Source organism: Thermobia domestica, chromosome 6 (genome assembly GCF_964235325.1).
Source record: "Thermobia domestica chromosome 6, izTheDome1.hap1.1, whole genome shotgun sequence".
Taxonomy (NCBI): domain Eukaryota; kingdom Metazoa; phylum Arthropoda; class Insecta; order Zygentoma; family Lepismatidae; genus Thermobia; species Thermobia domestica.
Genome location: NC_137459.1, coordinates 26,823,998 through 26,840,553, shown reverse-complemented (window position 1 = coordinate 26,840,553; position 16,556 = coordinate 26,823,998). Strand labels below are relative to the sequence as shown.

General features: G+C 35.8%; 1 protein-coding gene across 1 annotated transcript in view; it reads left to right on the top strand.

The window, feature by feature from the left end:
• The window catches only part of LOC145687897 (putative RNA-binding protein 46), a 56,719-nt gene extending 50,353 nt beyond the window's left edge, over positions 1–6,366 (top strand). The window contains exon 8 of the mRNA XM_081761440.1: positions 1,883–6,366. Within this exon, the coding sequence (XP_081617566.1) occupies positions 1,883–2,001 (119 nt within the window). The 3' untranslated portion in view covers positions 2,002–6,366. The remainder of the gene's footprint in view (positions 1–1,882) is intronic.
• Positions 6,367–16,556: the final 10,190 nt, after the last annotated feature.

Genomic DNA, 16,556 nt, shown 5'->3' with positions numbered 1-16,556 from the left:
TTCATTTTCGTCTTTGTCTTGGAATGTGCACTGTGCGTAAGATACGAATTTTTGGAGCTATTTTCCTATATTTCGAGTACGTCATATGTTCCAGAAGACGTGGGACATGATACATGTTTGTTACATTCACGCTCTTTCAAAATTTGATCAATGGGTTAAGATATATCTTTTCATATGTGTCGACTGTGGGACAATGTCCCAAACAAAGAGGGACATTGATACAATCGGGTTTTAGTTACGTTCTACCAAAAAGTTCTCCAGATGTAATAGCAGAATGTACAACGTTATTTTCCACGTGGGACGGTGTCCCAACAGTGGTGGGACATGTTGACATTTGTCCATTAGCTACATGTTGATATCAACACACATTGGCCATATTTCAATATCGATCATGCGATCCCACTACTGACATTCATTTAGTTTACTCAGTTTCTTAGTGAGTCCCCTTGCACAATTTCAACTTTGCCTCAGTTGTTGCATCCTTATTGGTATGCAACCGTGCAGATCGTATTGCATCGGATTGATGAAATATTATTGGTGAATTGACAATGGCTTTTATGTTCTTGATGCTATTCCTTACATTTCCGACGCTTTAAACTCATGTTTACTGAGTATTGATTGCATCTCTGGGCACTTTTCGTTACGTGTTTCCACACATGTAAATCACCCTGCTGTATCTGTTGTGCTCTACAGACACTCCAGATATCTTTCTAGAGCATTCGAGTAAAAATTCGTTACACTTAATACTCAGAACGTCACTGTTGGCCAGCATCCGTACCTGGCGATTATGCAACCACACACAACTGACATGAAGGTGTCCGCCATTTTGTATTTGTTCCAGATATCGACTTAATACAAACGAATTATTGTTACCTGGTAGAAACCCTATCAATTCATATCCATTTAGACCAATTTTCATTTGCCAGATTATTCGGGACTCCCTACTTCCTTTGGGGAATCCCTTGCGCCTGCATGGTAGGATTGTGAAACATCCAAAATTCAATACAGCATGTATGACTTCTTCAGTGAATTTTTTACCCGCCCTCTTTACGTTGGATAGTTTCCGAACTATTGGCGTCCGAAAGTCATTTTCCCACGCTTTCGGCAACTTGTAGATCTGAAACTATGTCCGATAGTCGAAAGTTCAAGAGAACTTTTTTTCTTGTCTCGGTGTCAGGAGTCACCTCCCAAGAGTTGTAACACTTATTTTGCAACACCCGATATATATATATATATATATATATATATATATAACTTATGTTGTATTATAGAGAATTATACACGAAAACCCTCAAAAACCAGGTTTTTATATTCACAATTTCTTGCGGGAAAACTCTCGGATGCCCACTCGACTGAGTTGTATTACAAACCTCCGGAAGATCTGCCACCACAGCAGACAATCCCTAAATTTGTCCATGCTCAAAATACGACAGTTACATCCATTAAGACAAGAACACACATACATACATAAGAAAGAAACAATTCCATATGGCACATCAAAATATAAACTAGATGAACTTCTTTGTACGATGTCGGTGTTCTCAACATAGAAATTATTTCTACATAAGAAATAAAATCTTTTTACGTGCAAAGCTATTCGTTAATTACTGTATATAAAAATGGATTTATTAAAGGTATTTATTATCTACTCTCCAGGAACGGTATATCTTGATCATTGAAAAAAACAGAGGCGGTATGCCTTCATCACTGAAAAACCAGAGGCGGTGTGGCATACCACCGCATACCGTCTCACTCCGACCACTGGCATGAAACAAAGTATTGAAAGAGAGAAAGAAATCTCGTCTCATTTACAAATTTGTAATAATTTATAAACAACGAAATTTTAATGCATTGTTTTCCATTTTTATTTTGTTTCTTTTAGTTTGTTCTCTGTATTTCCCGGAGGGCATATTTGTTGGTTCAAACAGAGTTCCAAGGAGGGGTGGATACCAAACACGTCGAGACTTTCGAGGACCTGTTAGGGCTCGCTTAGTAATTTGAAACAAAGCTTGCTTAAAGGCTGATCAACGCAGACCGTAGGTATCTGCATTTAAACTGGAAACACTAATTCGACAATCCATCTAGAAACCCATCTTCATCAAAAGAGTGACTGCTGATTACATACAATTATGGATAACATTTTCTGAGCTTAATGCTAATGCTACGAGTTATCCCAGTAACAAAATCAGTTACTAAAGAAATTACATATGTTAAGATTGATAGAAGTATGGTCAAGTAAGACAGAATTCAAGATAGATACTACGGTTTGCCAGTCTTATCTGGAGAAATCATTTCGTTGTTTTCACGTGCAACAATAAAAAAAAATACAAAAAATAGTAAAAAAGACAAAAATTTAAAAAAAACTTAAAAATACAAAAAAATGTAATGATTTTATGTTTGATCATGTATTTTAATTATGAAATACATATAAAAGATTGCAGTAAGTAAACGAATCATGGCACAAACCAAAACTTTTTATATAATTGAGCTACAGTAGATATATTCAAATCGAAGTGACAAAAAAATTTACGGGAAAAGTAATTGTTAATATTTCAAGATTGGTGAACATTGCGAAAACAAAGAAGAATGTTAAATGCTCATATTTTCATGTAAGATAATAAAAATTATGTTAGGTAGAAACATCGAGAGAAAAGAACAATTAAAATATGGGACATATGCAATGTCAAATTACAAAGAATTTAAGTTTGATGTACCAGTTTTTAATAATTATTGAATAAAATAGAAATACGTGTACATGTGCCCTGTCTTCTTACAATTCTGGTATCTATTACAATTATTTAATTGTATTTCTTTCTGGTTGTCATCTAGATCATTCATAAAAATCACTAACTGTCCCTTAGTACTTTTCCAAATGTTAGAGCAATCGTTCACATACATGTAGAATAACAACAAATGCCTTATTCCTTTTCCATCCTCTCTTTCTCACCTCTGTTCGTGATGGTATCGGTTATTACTGGACTGGGGCAAGATTCAATGCTCAGAACTTCCATCATACTAATCACCTTGTAACCAATAACACAGTATTCAATATACCAAATAGTCTCAATGGATTTCTTTACCTTCGAACTGTTTTAATTTTCTATCCTCTTTTGCGACATTTCTTCCTCTATTGCTCGTATTATTAAATTTCTTTTTAGACTCGTAAAATTCTCTTCATATCCGCCTGAACATGATTCTTCTTTTTTCTGGGACGAATATCTTCTATTAATCTTTTACGTTTCTCCTTATTCACCACTTGTCTGCTTCTTTGGTCTCTCATTTCTTCCATTTCCCTCTCCAATTTCTTTTCTAATGATTCTATTATATTCCATTCTAATCTTTTACCTTCCCCACTAGTCTTGGACACTTTCATACTCTAAAATTGTTCTTCCAGATATTCGTGTTTTTGATCATACACTTTCTTGAAAACTTCTTTCTCTTCTTTAAGTTTACTGTATACATTTCTTACCTTCGCTTGTTGTTCTTTTCTTTTCCATATTTTATTTCTTAATAACTGTCTTTCTATTTTCTTCACCTTCTTCTTGTGTTTTACTTTGTTACAGTCCAAACCTTTCTACAAATTCTAAAAGGTCTTTTGGTATCACTCCTTCTTCTGGCCACGCAAATTATTGTTTTGCTTAATTATTGTTTTAGAATATTTATTAAATCTTTAATTATATGTTCACTGTAAAGAAATTAAGATTTATTTAAACTAGTTTTCAAAAGCCAAGTTTTTAAAGAATACTTTTGATCTGAAACATGTTTTGTTTTCAATATTGGCCTCTATTGAATTTTCACTGAATCTTCATTTTTGTAGACTACGAGCAGGTGGTATATGGACTTACCAATTTGGAAAGTATGACATATTGTGTTATTTTAGTGATTTATTCTTTAAGAACGTAAGAAGACAGAAGGATGTGAGAGCTTCAACACATTTTTGCTGGGTAAATTGCGGACGGATATTTTATATTACCTTTTTCTGGGAGTAATCAAAATTCATTTTAGTGAGACTACTAAACACATGGGAATATTTCGCGTCATTATGCATTGGATTATTGTAAGACAGGAAATTCTTTAAAAAAATATTATAGTTTGATGGTTTGAAACGTACTAGTACTTCAGTTACTATGTATATGTGATATGTATATATTAAAGTTAATATGTGATATGTATATACTAAAGTTACTATTGATATTTTTTAAGGGAAAGTATATTGAGTCTATTTACAACAAAACATGTTTAAAAAAAATATTATTGTGAGATATTAAAAAAAGTATTTTGTACAGTAGCACGTAACATTGTTAGTGTAAATATATGAAGTACCTAATTGAGAAATTGTATAAATTTGAGCTTTCTGCTCAAGCTAAGTGAGTACAAATTATTTTATTGTTTTAATTTAATTTTTAGGAACGTATGAAAGACGAACGAAAGTGAAAAAAGTAGTTTATTAGGTATTTTGACGAGAGCAATTTAATGAGAGCAATGAAAATTCTGTTTAGCATCACTGCTAATTACATAGAAATATCTTGAGTAATTAGAGGATGGAGTGTTCTGAATTAAGAAGTTCATAAATTACTATAATTTCATGGTTTAGAAGGTACGAACACTTTAGGTAATATGTGACCTCATATATTTACACCTATGGGATTTAAGATGTTGATGTACAAATTTGTAAGAAAAACAATTTTCTAATTGTGAAGACTCTACTAACTGTTTCCTTTCAAATTAAAATATTATATTATACCAGAAAAAAAAAACTATTTTTTCGCCAAAACTTGTGAACCACCCTGTAATTTTATATTCTTATAAGATATTTCTAGATGTTAGCTTTAGTATTAGTCACGTACGAAACTCATACGGGAGTATTACTACTTCACAATATCATTACAGACAAAAACATTCCTAAAAGAAAGGGTCTAGGTCAAAACTCCCGCACTCAAAAAATGTCAAAACGCCCACAAAATCAGTCATAACCCCCACACAAATGGACAAATCTCCCAAATCTACGAACGGTCATAACTACCACAGCCGAAACTCCCACACTCAAGAAAAGTCAAAACGCCCACACAATCGGTCATAACTCCCACACAAATGAACAAAATACCCACACATAGCAACGGTCACAATTCCCACATAAATGGACAAAACTCCCACACAAACGAACAAAACTCCCACACGCAGAAATTGTCACAACCGCCACAGAAATGGACAAGACTCCCACACAATCGGACAAATCTCCTACACTTTGAAATGATCCTGATTGTACGTCTTGTAAGTTTCACACGCTGAAAATAATAAAATGAAGTTTAAAAAACGCTTATGATCCAAAGTCCAAGGGATTTGTCCACCTATCACCTTGTCCACTTTGGGTCATAAGCGTTTTTTAGACTTCATTTTATTATTTTCAGCGTGTGAAACATAAAGGACGTGCAACCAGGATCATTTCAAAGTGTGGGGGATTTGTCCGATTGTGTGGGGGTTTTGTCCATTTGTGTGGCGGTTGTCACAATTTCTGCGTTGGGGAGTTTTGTCCATTTGTGTGGGAGTTTTGTCCATTTATGTGGGGATTGTGACCGTTGCCATGTGTGGAAGTTTTGTCCATTTGTGTGGGAGTTATGACCGTTGGGGGTTATGACCGCTTATCTGTGTGGGAGTTATGATCGTTCGTGGATTTGAGAAATTTGTCCATTTGTGTGGGGGTTATGACCATTTGTGTGGGTGTTTTGACATTTTCTGAGTGTGGGAGTTTTGGCTGAGGTAGTTCTTACCTGCTCCCAAAAGAAAAGGAAGTTTGCGAGTTCTATTCTATTTTAATTTTTACTGGGAGTAATTAAAATTCGTGTTAACATGGCTGATAATTATATAGAAACATATTTGTAGCTAGAAGCTGGAGTAAGGAAACAAACATTACGGAAAGTTCAATCATTGATTTTAAAGTTTCATTTTTTTTCTTTTTTTGGTCTTGTATTGTTAAAAAAAGTGCAATTTCTTTCTTGGCGTAGTTTAAGATCATTTTCTATGCAATGTTTTCGGTGTAATTTAGAATAATTTTCCAATTGTATATTCTTGTAAGATATTGCTAGGATTTAGTTTACGTATTGATTGGGTGCCAATCTTATAAGACAATGTTAGTACCTGGAGATGTCATTACTGTTAAAAAAAAGTTCCTAAGAGAAAATAAGACTGCTAAATTTATTCGAAAATATAATCATGTAAAAAGTTATAGTAAGCAAATGTGAAATTTTATTTTGTTAAGATATTAAGATTTTTATGTTATCGTTGTTTTATTCTTTACCCGTTTACTTACTGCAAAAAATTATAAAAATTAAAAATGTGAAGAAAGGCTTAAAAGTTAAAAATGTAAAAAAAAATAAATGTCAAAAATGTAAAAAAAAGTTAAAAAATTAAAAATGTAAAAAAAAGTTCAAAATGTTAAAAATGTAAAAAAAAAGTTAAATAAAGTTAAAAATGTAAAAAAAAACTATATATAATATGTATGTATATATATTTTGACATCACTTGGTGTATCAGTGACAATGGGCATGCGTGCTCATTCCAGTCGTAATTGATGATTTCGTGTGGCTAACATTGGTATATGTGTGGGATATCGGTTGCGGAAGCCTATATCTAACGCTGCACCAGGGGCGGATCGAGGACCAACTTCTGGGGGGGGGGGGTGGATTGTCATAATGCTACTTTTAAGGACTCTAAATTCTGGGATGGATTTTATTTATATATATAAAACAAGAAAGTTTCCTCTTCTGGGAGGGGCGATCGCCCCCCCCTGGATCCGCCCCTGCGCTGCACAGTAACCTATATGCTCAAACATAGTCGTGCTTTGCCCACTGTTAAAATCTGGTGATGATTGTGCCACAGTATGCATCGTATCCTGTTGAACCAACCTCGAAAGGCGACGACGTCCTGATTTTTAATGAAGTGTGGCTGCCTCATGTGTTTTGGTTTGCCTGCTAGTTTAACCGTCCTTTACCTATCTTTGGAAGATAGTAACCATAGTATTTCGCGAATACGCGACAAGACGCGCGGTTTCCGAGATGCTCGTTCCCAGCCGTTTGGCTAGCACAATCTGGCCTTAATTAAACTGATATATTAGCAGCCTTTCCTATTCTGCACAGAAGCATTACACAGACTGATCGAATGAGATTTGTGTCACCGTCTGGCGAGCAGTTCTGCTGTCCTTAGTGACTTTTACGTCATTCCGAGCTTATCGCAGGTTTACAGTACATTGCAGATTCCATTACCGAAACAAATACATACAAAAACCTTTTCTGCCAGTTAAAATGCTTTCTCGTTTTTCAAATGAAATTTTCGGGTAGGAATTGTTATTTATTGAGGATAGGTAGTTATCAGTTCTACTAAATTCGTATGATCACGTTAAAAGGATTTTTAGGTTTCGACAGACCTGAAATCGAGACTTAAGAAATGTGTTGTGCTACCTATATTTCCCAGATTGATAACTTGATTGAAAGTTTTTTTTTCTTTTTCTTTTTTTTTTTTTAATAATACACACGAAAGTTTGTGCGTAGCATTAACACTTCATAAACTTTGGCCAAAAATATTACCAGTTTTAAGAGTTACTACACGGACCCCAATGAAAAATCGGGAGTGTATGTGATAATTTCCTGTTACTTGGAGGATTATCTAGGTATGAAAGTTCTAGGTATTATCTGAAAAAAAAAAAAATTGAACTCTCTGTTAAGGAATATACTGCATTGGAAATTCAAAAACAGAACAACCGATTTTAGATGTTTCAAACATTTAAAAATACCACAATATTGTATTGAATTTTTTTATTTCGTGCCAAAAGTGAAACCCAAAGACTTTGTAAGTTTGGTAATTCCTTTAAAACAACCGAAGCTTACCATAGATAAGGGTTGTCTGCATAAGGCGTAGGAGATTGTGATTTAAAGTGAAAAATGAAATGAAATCTTTAAATTTTACGTCCCACGGTTATGCCGGTTAGTCTAAAGGCGACGGTAATTATGAGAAATGAATGAAATGGTGGAATGAAGAAAGTGGGAGGAAACGGGAGAACCCCGAGAAAACCCAGGAGCACAGTGTTTGTCCAGCACAAAGTCCACACGGCACGAGCTGGGATCGAACCAGAGACCCCAAGCACCGGAGGTGAAGCTTTACCACTAAGCCACTGTGATTAAAATATATGGCTTTAAACATAATAAAGCAGACACGTTAGTCTAATAGTTAGAGCGTTGGACTTACGTTCACATGGTCCCGGGTTCGATTCCCGGCCGGTACTTCCCAATTTTCGGCGTCCACCCAGCGTCGTGAAGCAAACTGGGGAGTCATGTGAATAAAAGACGTGACGGTCACTAGGTCTAGCGATAGCGTGACGCGGTGCACTGACCACGCGTTCTACGATAGGCTGGACGTAGTTCCACCAATCGCTAACAGATGGCGTGGAGCGGCTCAGGCCCACAAATCGGGTCGTTACGCCAAGTGGTCGTTACGTTTTGGTTTGGTTCATTGAACATAATAAAAACATAACTTGACCTTGCCCTTTCACAGCAAGCTGTACCACTACTTGACTAATACCAAGAATTGATAACACAAGGATATCTTCACTTCTCTTTCTCGGAGAGTCCGTTATTTTATTTTATTTTATTTTATTTTATTTTATTTTTTTAGTTCCTTGACGTTTTTAATTTCTCTTACTACTATTTTTATTGTCCGTAAACACGGCTTATGGGAAGAGCCGAAAGTTTCAAAGTGCAAGGATTATTTTATTTATTTAAACATATTCTTAGGAATCACGTGCATCTATGACTTTACGCCCGACAAGTATGAGGGATGACGTCCCTCGGTGAGCACATCTGGGGAAGGGGGAAGCGGCCTGGAACCTATACGTTAAGTACCACCCCGACATTTGCCTGGTGTGAATGAGGAAAAATCTCACTCAGGATGGATGGTCTGAGAAGGCTGTTACACCTTTTCAATCGAGTGTCCCCACCGGACATCGCTCGCACCAAGAGTTAACGTTAAAAAAAAAGGATGAAGTTGGCCAGATAGGTTTAAAAATAATAAGTATTTTCCTGATAGTACTTTTAAAATATTTATTGAGTTTTTCTACTTCAGTCCAGAACTCACGATGCATCTGTTGGAAGTTTCGAAGTATGGAACCATACAACAAAAGAAAATTCATTATACTCAATTCATCGAAGTTTTTTCTATTTTATTTTTTAATCTATTTATTTATTTATTTATTTATTTATTTTGTCTGTGGAATATTCTTTCTCGTGTACGAGGGGTGACTGAAAAGTTTTGAGCCTTGAGGAAACTATAAGAAGTACAGATTTGATAATAAATTTATTTTTCAACATAATCCCCTTGGACAGCAACACAGTTGCTCCAACGGTGCTGCAGTGCTCTTATCTTAGTAGAAAAAGATCCTTAGGTTGTGACCACAGAAACTCCTCCACGGCTGTCATGACGTCATTTTCGCTTGCAAAATGTCGTCCTGCTAGCGAATTTTTTAGTTTAGGGAACAAGTGGAAGTCTGAGGGGGCCAGATCTGGAGAATAGGGTGGATGAAGAACGAGTTCAAAACCGCATCCGTGAATAGTAGCCATAGCAACTGCAGCTGTGAGGCCGGGAGCATTGTCATGATGGTAGAGAACGCCTCTGGAGATCATTTGTGGCCGTTTTCTTGAATTTGCGCTTGACTTTTTTTCAAAAGGTCACTATAGTATTGTCCTGTGATGATATGACCCCTTTGCAGGTAATGAATGAATATCGCACCTTGGGAGTCCCAAAAAAGCAGAGGCCATCACTTTGCCAGCGTAAGGGATCATTTTTGCCTTCTTTGGGGAAGGAGAGGAGAGGTGCTTCCATTGTTTGGATTGCTGTTTTGTTTCTGGATGGTAATGGTGTACCCAACGCTCGTCCATAGTGATGAATCGACAGAGAAAATCATCCATATCACATTCTAACAGTTTCAAATTGTCCACGGATAGGAGGTACCGATTGCGTTTTTGTTCGGGAGTCAGAAGACGTGTGACCCATCGAGCAGAAACTTTAATAAACCAAGCTCATTCTTTAGAATATGATCTACTCGCTTCTGTAATATGTCCAGCCTGTCTGCCATCTGTTGAGTTGACAATCGGCGATCTTCCATGATTATATCAAATACCAGGCCAATGTTTTCCTTGGTGGTAGCACTTGATGGTCTCCCAGATCTCGACTCATCTTCAACACTCTACCTACCACTCTTAAATTTCTGCACCCATCTTTTGATGGTGGCATATGAAAGGGCAGATTCACCTACGGTATTGACCATATCCTGGTGGGTCTCAGACGTCGACATTCCTTTTAATTGCAGATACTTGATGACTGACCTGTACTAGATTTTTTCCATTTTCCTAACTTCTGCCATCTCACTCACTTTCAAAAGCCTGTAAAAGACAAAATAAATTACTTAGAACCAAGAGCCTGATACACATTAATATCAAAGGTTGTACTATTCTAATACATATAATTATTCTATTCTTCTCATTTTCTATGTTAGGCTCAAAACTTTTCAGTCACTCCTCGTATATTCAGCAGAATCCGAGCCTTTCCTGAAAAAATACAAAGAGTAAATCCAAGCGTTGTTATGATGGACAGAAGATGTAAAGGAATATTCCCAACACTTAATCACTACGCTTTTCAACTTTGCTTTATGTGTGGTGGACCTTCCACTGAAATAAATGTGCTGTTATCTTCCATATTCTCTCGAGTCAGATTCACTCTGTTAGCGAAGAATAACGCCTGATGAAAGTTTTCCTAACAAGAAATTAAACAAAGCTCTCTCGTGACTAAGTGGTTAGATTACACCTCTTTGGCATTGGAGACCCGAGTTTGATTCCCGACGTGAGCTCATGTGGTTCGGATCCCACGTTAAGCTGTCGGTCCACGTCTCATATATAGCCTCACTGTTAAAAGGGACGCTAAAAACTGACAATCCAATCAAACAAGAAATTAAACGCTGTTGTTGTTGAGAGCTTCCGATGCTTCTCAGAACAACAATCAGCAGTCCAGAAAGAGATATTTCTGGTGGAATTTTGTCACACACAAATCATATTTGGTAAAAATTAAGAACATCGTTTCAGGTCCTTGTCAGAAATTTTGATATGTAAAAAATTTAGCAAAGATCCAGTGCCTAATGTTCAGAGAGACACGTCACATAAAACTAATGTATTATCTGTCAGGAAAGTAAATGTACACCTATTTTTCGAGTCTGGCATTCCTGCTCTCCATCCGTGGAGAGTATGAGAATTAAATCAATCAAATGTTTACTGAGGGGCAAAAAGAAAAGTTTAATCTGAATAAGACATTGCAGAGGGACACAAGCTGTGAATAGGAATAGTGCATAGTGTAAATAAAGGACGACACCAAAAGAGAAAGCCAGAAACAGCTGTTAAACTTAGAAAAAAGAATAAAAATTGTTGAAGTGGGAACATAAAACACAAATACAACAAATACGCCGACAACTAAACGATCACCATGCCATGATCTTGGTGTAGTGGTTAAGGTGCTGGCTTACAAATGCAAAGGTCGCCAGTTCGAATCTTCAGTGAGGACTTTTTTAAAATTTTTTGTTAATAATACATGCAGCTCATGAGAGATGGTAAAAGAGGTCTATTTAGTCTTTCGTAGCAATTATTATTGGTAATGTTTAGTACTGATAATACTTTTTGTCTTTGCGTATTGCTTTTATTCTTTTCTTCATTTCAAAAGAGAAGAATATCCGAACAAATGCCACCAAAATTCCTCATATTTTGAATGTAAACGCCATTTGCAATTAGTAAAGAATAAATATTGAACGTTCCGATGTAGCTGCAAAAAGTAAAAAGAAAAACATGGAAGTGGAGTGTTCAAATCCATACTCATGGTAATTAAAAATACAATTTCTACATGCCTTACACCTCCCGACCACGTTTCTACGTTAGCAAGTAGGAGGTTTGTGTTTAGGTTAGGCTGGTCAATACGTCTTGCAAAGGGGCCCGGTTTAGCTCTGACGCACCACAGGTGCGAGAAGAGAGCAAAACACTTTCTCTCTCCCTCTGTGTGTCTATTTATCTATCTATCTGTATATATATAACGGTATTTGTGAATGCCATAACCACCCTAATTTTCAGCGGATTGAGACGAAACTTGGCACAAACATTAATTGTTGAAATATCTTGAGGAGTTCGTTAACCAGAATAATAAGATGAAAATGTTCAAAATGGCGGCCCTTCAAACTCTCCAAAATTTCCAAGGGAACCAAATTTCGACCATAAATAGGTATTTAGAAAGTTTGAATAACTTTTCCTCTTTTACTGAAATATTTGTGTGCAGAGACTTATTGAAATATTGGACCCGATTAATCGCATAAAGAAGGTTCACGCCCTTTCGCTACGGTCAGGCTTTTTTTTTTTTTTTTTTTTTTTTGCAGGAGCGGGTTATTTTCGTATCGGAACAAGATGATTGTTAGTGATTATATGAAATTACACATTGAAAGTGAAGTAACTTGTGAAACGTGTTATTTGAAAGAATAATATAATAAATGTGCTTTCCCCTAACACAGAGAACTGTAAATCATGTATTTCGAGTTCGGGGGCGTGTATGGCGAGGAATGTTATTTGATTTGCTTTTTAGTAACACATTGCATTGCAAATAAAGGTAGACAACATTAGTGGTAAGTAAAATAATAATAATAATAATAATAATAATAATAATAATAATAATAATAATAATAATAATAATATTAATAATAATAATAATAGGTGTTGTTTGTGGCAAGGCAATATCTTCCTGAATTCTTCTTCAAACGTAATAATTGTAACGCCATATCTCCCTTACAAACAAAATATTAGCAATTTATATCGAGAGAACGGGAAATTGTAGAGTGATGGGAGGAACGTTGAACAGTATGCACTCATAGTAATCAGAAAAATAAGCAATTTCAATGCAAAATGAACGAAGAGTCATGTCATGGGTAGTCATGGAGCCACGGCAGAGCCCTCTTTAGGCAAAGTGTCAACTTATATCGAGAGAACAGGAGGTGATAGTGAGATGGGACCAACGTTGGACACCGTGGACCCATAAGGCGCATCAAAAAAAATTAGGGGGGGGGGGAGCGCCAGCCAGCCTTACTTTTTTCACATAATAATATAAAATTATATTGTCGAAATACACACACGAGTTACCTAGTAATATTTCATCCTATTATTATTATTATTATTATTATTATTATTATTATTATTATTATTATTATTATTATTATTATTATTATTATTATTATCGACAGCGTCTTTTCATTACGTGTGCATGTTTGACATGAAGCCAAAGAGAAGATCCATCATTCGTAGAAAGAATAAGAGTAGTCAGTTACTTTAACTGTGAACGACAGCGAAAAATACGAAAAGAGTGATTACCTGTAGCCAGGGGCCGATCGCCTCCCAAAAGAGGGAATTTTTTTCATTTTATATATATATAAATAAAACCCATCTCAAAGTTTGGAGCCCTTAAAAGTAACAGTATGACAACCCCCTCCCCCAGAAGTCGGTCCTGGATCCGTCTCTGCCTGTAGCGAAAAGAAACAATACTTTCCCTCAAATGGATAAAAAATCAAGCCGAGATAGATTAGAACTCGCATGGACGGCGCGAAAAGTCAGTGCTTTGTTCACTTTTTTTTCTTTAACTGACTCACCGAACGTGTTTCAGTAACTTACTTATTGCTAATTTTACCTGCTTCACTCGTTTAACTTGCTTTTTCTAATAACTTATAACGACAGGGACACGAACACAGAAACATAAGGAACAGTTAAAAATCATAGGTGATCTCCCGCCGGGAATCGAACCCGGGACACCATACACCAAAGGCGCACTTGCTAGTCACTAGACCAGCGGGGAGGGCACTGCTCACTGAGGGCAACGACCACTGTATTGCCAGCTATCACTTCTGTGGGTTATATACTATGATCACATGTTTCTTCTTTGCTGGAAGAGTTAAACCTACATTCTATGTAATACATGGGGTATTTAGACCTACATGCTCTTCATATAATGTAATAAAAGGGCCATGCTGGGAATAAGAAAAAGAACATTCCTTGGACAAAACGGAAACTATTGGCATCAGAAATATTTATCTACGAGGCATGCGCAGTAGTATATTTCAGAATAGTTACTGTTTAGTTCAGTAAACGAAGAAAGGGGTATAAAAAAGCAAATATGTCGCGTCAACGAGATCGGCCAGAGTTGACAGAGGCGGAAGCAGATGTGTAGTAATACAACAACTTGGTTAAATTGATAATTGGTTCTTTATTCTGTAGTAGATCGTATCACAACTTTACGGGAGAGCAGAGAAAGACTTACTAACACTGTCATATAGTAAGCTTTAGTAACACGATCATACAGGCACAAATGGATGTAACTGTGAGTACTACAACTTGGATTTAACGAAAGCCGTTTAGATATTCAGTGGTTTGCAGGGTTGTATAAGACACAAAAAGTTAAGACACAATACAATTCTTCATACCTCAGATTCCAGTAACTAGATACATGCAATTTCTGGATAGATACTGAAACTGCTGTCGGATTTTAATACATGACGTATTGCAGGATACAAAATGCTTTGCATTACTTGTTTGTTTGTAGACAGCTACTAGCTTAGTGTTCTGAAAGGTTGTGTATAAAATAGAGATAGCTAATTCCGGAATTATTACTTTTCGGACTCCCGAAAGTAAAACGGGACAAATTCCGGAATTCGGGAAAATCCGGAATTTAGAAATTTCTGATTTCGTTTACATTCCAGAATTCGGAACAATCCGATTTTTTTCGAAATCCGAAGTTTTTCTCAATTCCGGAATTTTCTAAATTCCGAATTGTTCCCGAGTTTCGAAATTATTCTGAATTCCGGAGTTTAACTGAATTTCATAATTTTCCGAAATCCGGAAAGTGAAAGTTCCGCTTCCGAAAAATGAATTTATTTTGGTTAATATGAATCGTGGCGGAAATAAGTCTTTGACCAGGTAATGGCGACTTTTTTGAAAGAAATGGGGTGTATAAGAATTCAATCTTTCATATTTGTAGTTTCGTGTGGAGAAAAAACAAACTTGTGAACCAGCGGTTTAAGAACAACTCAAGTTATTAATGTAAACTTTTCCAACTTCATAAAAGAAATGTGAAAGGCATTTTGAATCGAAGAAATATAACATACAAATTTGCAAGCGGAGACAAAGAAACCTAACGTAACCAGACTAAAAACGAATCTTTTACCGCGTAGCGATCGCGGTTCAGTGGTCAAGGTGCTTGTGCGAATGCACATTGTAATTTTTTTTTTCTTTAGGATTTTTGATGGCGATTGATCAGCGATAACATATGTTTTATTATATTCAGATATTTGAATACTGGGATGTTTCAATATTTGAACAATCAAATCTTCAGGAATAATAATAATAATAATAATAATAATAATAATAATAATAAACTAATAATAATTATTATTATCTCGTAGAAGATTAAAAGCTAGGAGCTAATTATCGCTCAGGTCATACCATTACAAGCAGAAACGTGACATTTGGAAAGAATATTTCGGTTTGGTTTAATTGCTCACGAGAAAAGGAGTTTCTCATCTCGTTTCTAAAACAAATAAAATAACATGAGAATTAACATTTTACATTCGAGACAGGTCAAGGCTAACTCAAAATTTTCGTCTCTCTTTGGACATGAGAATCGAGACGAGACGAAAAGTATGGTAAACATTTCCCGTCTTGCCTCGATTCTCGAAATAGTGTATGTCCATTCTTTAAGTAACAATTGCTCTGTAGACTGAATCTCATACGCTATTTCGTTACATTATATTTGAGAGCTCATTGAATTATGCTCTGTGTAGGTATTTTGTAGCAAAGCTTTTATATTTACCTCTGCATATCCTAAAAATTAGTTTATTATATGCCTTACTGTTGCGTGATATTCAGTTATATTTATTACAGTTATTTTCCTTAAAACATACAGTAGAATAGTTTCTACATGAAACTTCAATGGAACGTTGTATTTTAAAATGTTGGTAGTTGCAGAGGTGTGTCTTGAAGCAGTAGCGTAGCCAGGATGTGTGTTTTTTTTGGGGGGGCAAGTGCTGTTATAGGCACATATAGAAAAATTACAAACAAAAAATATATAAACATAAAAATATATAAAAAATTACAAACATCAAAGTACCAAAGTACATTGTCGGGCCTGTTTGGGGGGGCCCGGCCCCTCCGGGCCCCCCTTCCCTACGCCACTGTCTTGAAGGTACGGAACCCTTTCCCCGAAATCTCTACTTTTAAGTAAGTTTTGCCAAATTTCAACGGCAAGCTTAAAACTTTTTATTATTATTATTATTATTATTATTATTATTATTATTATTATTATTATTATTATTATTATATCAACACCGTGTATAATCTTTAAAAGATATACGGTTTGTATCTGAATAGTAGAAGCTAATTGACTGTCGATCTCGGTCGCCGAGAAGTCTTCAGGAGGGAAGGACATCGGTCACGTTCTGGGTTTGA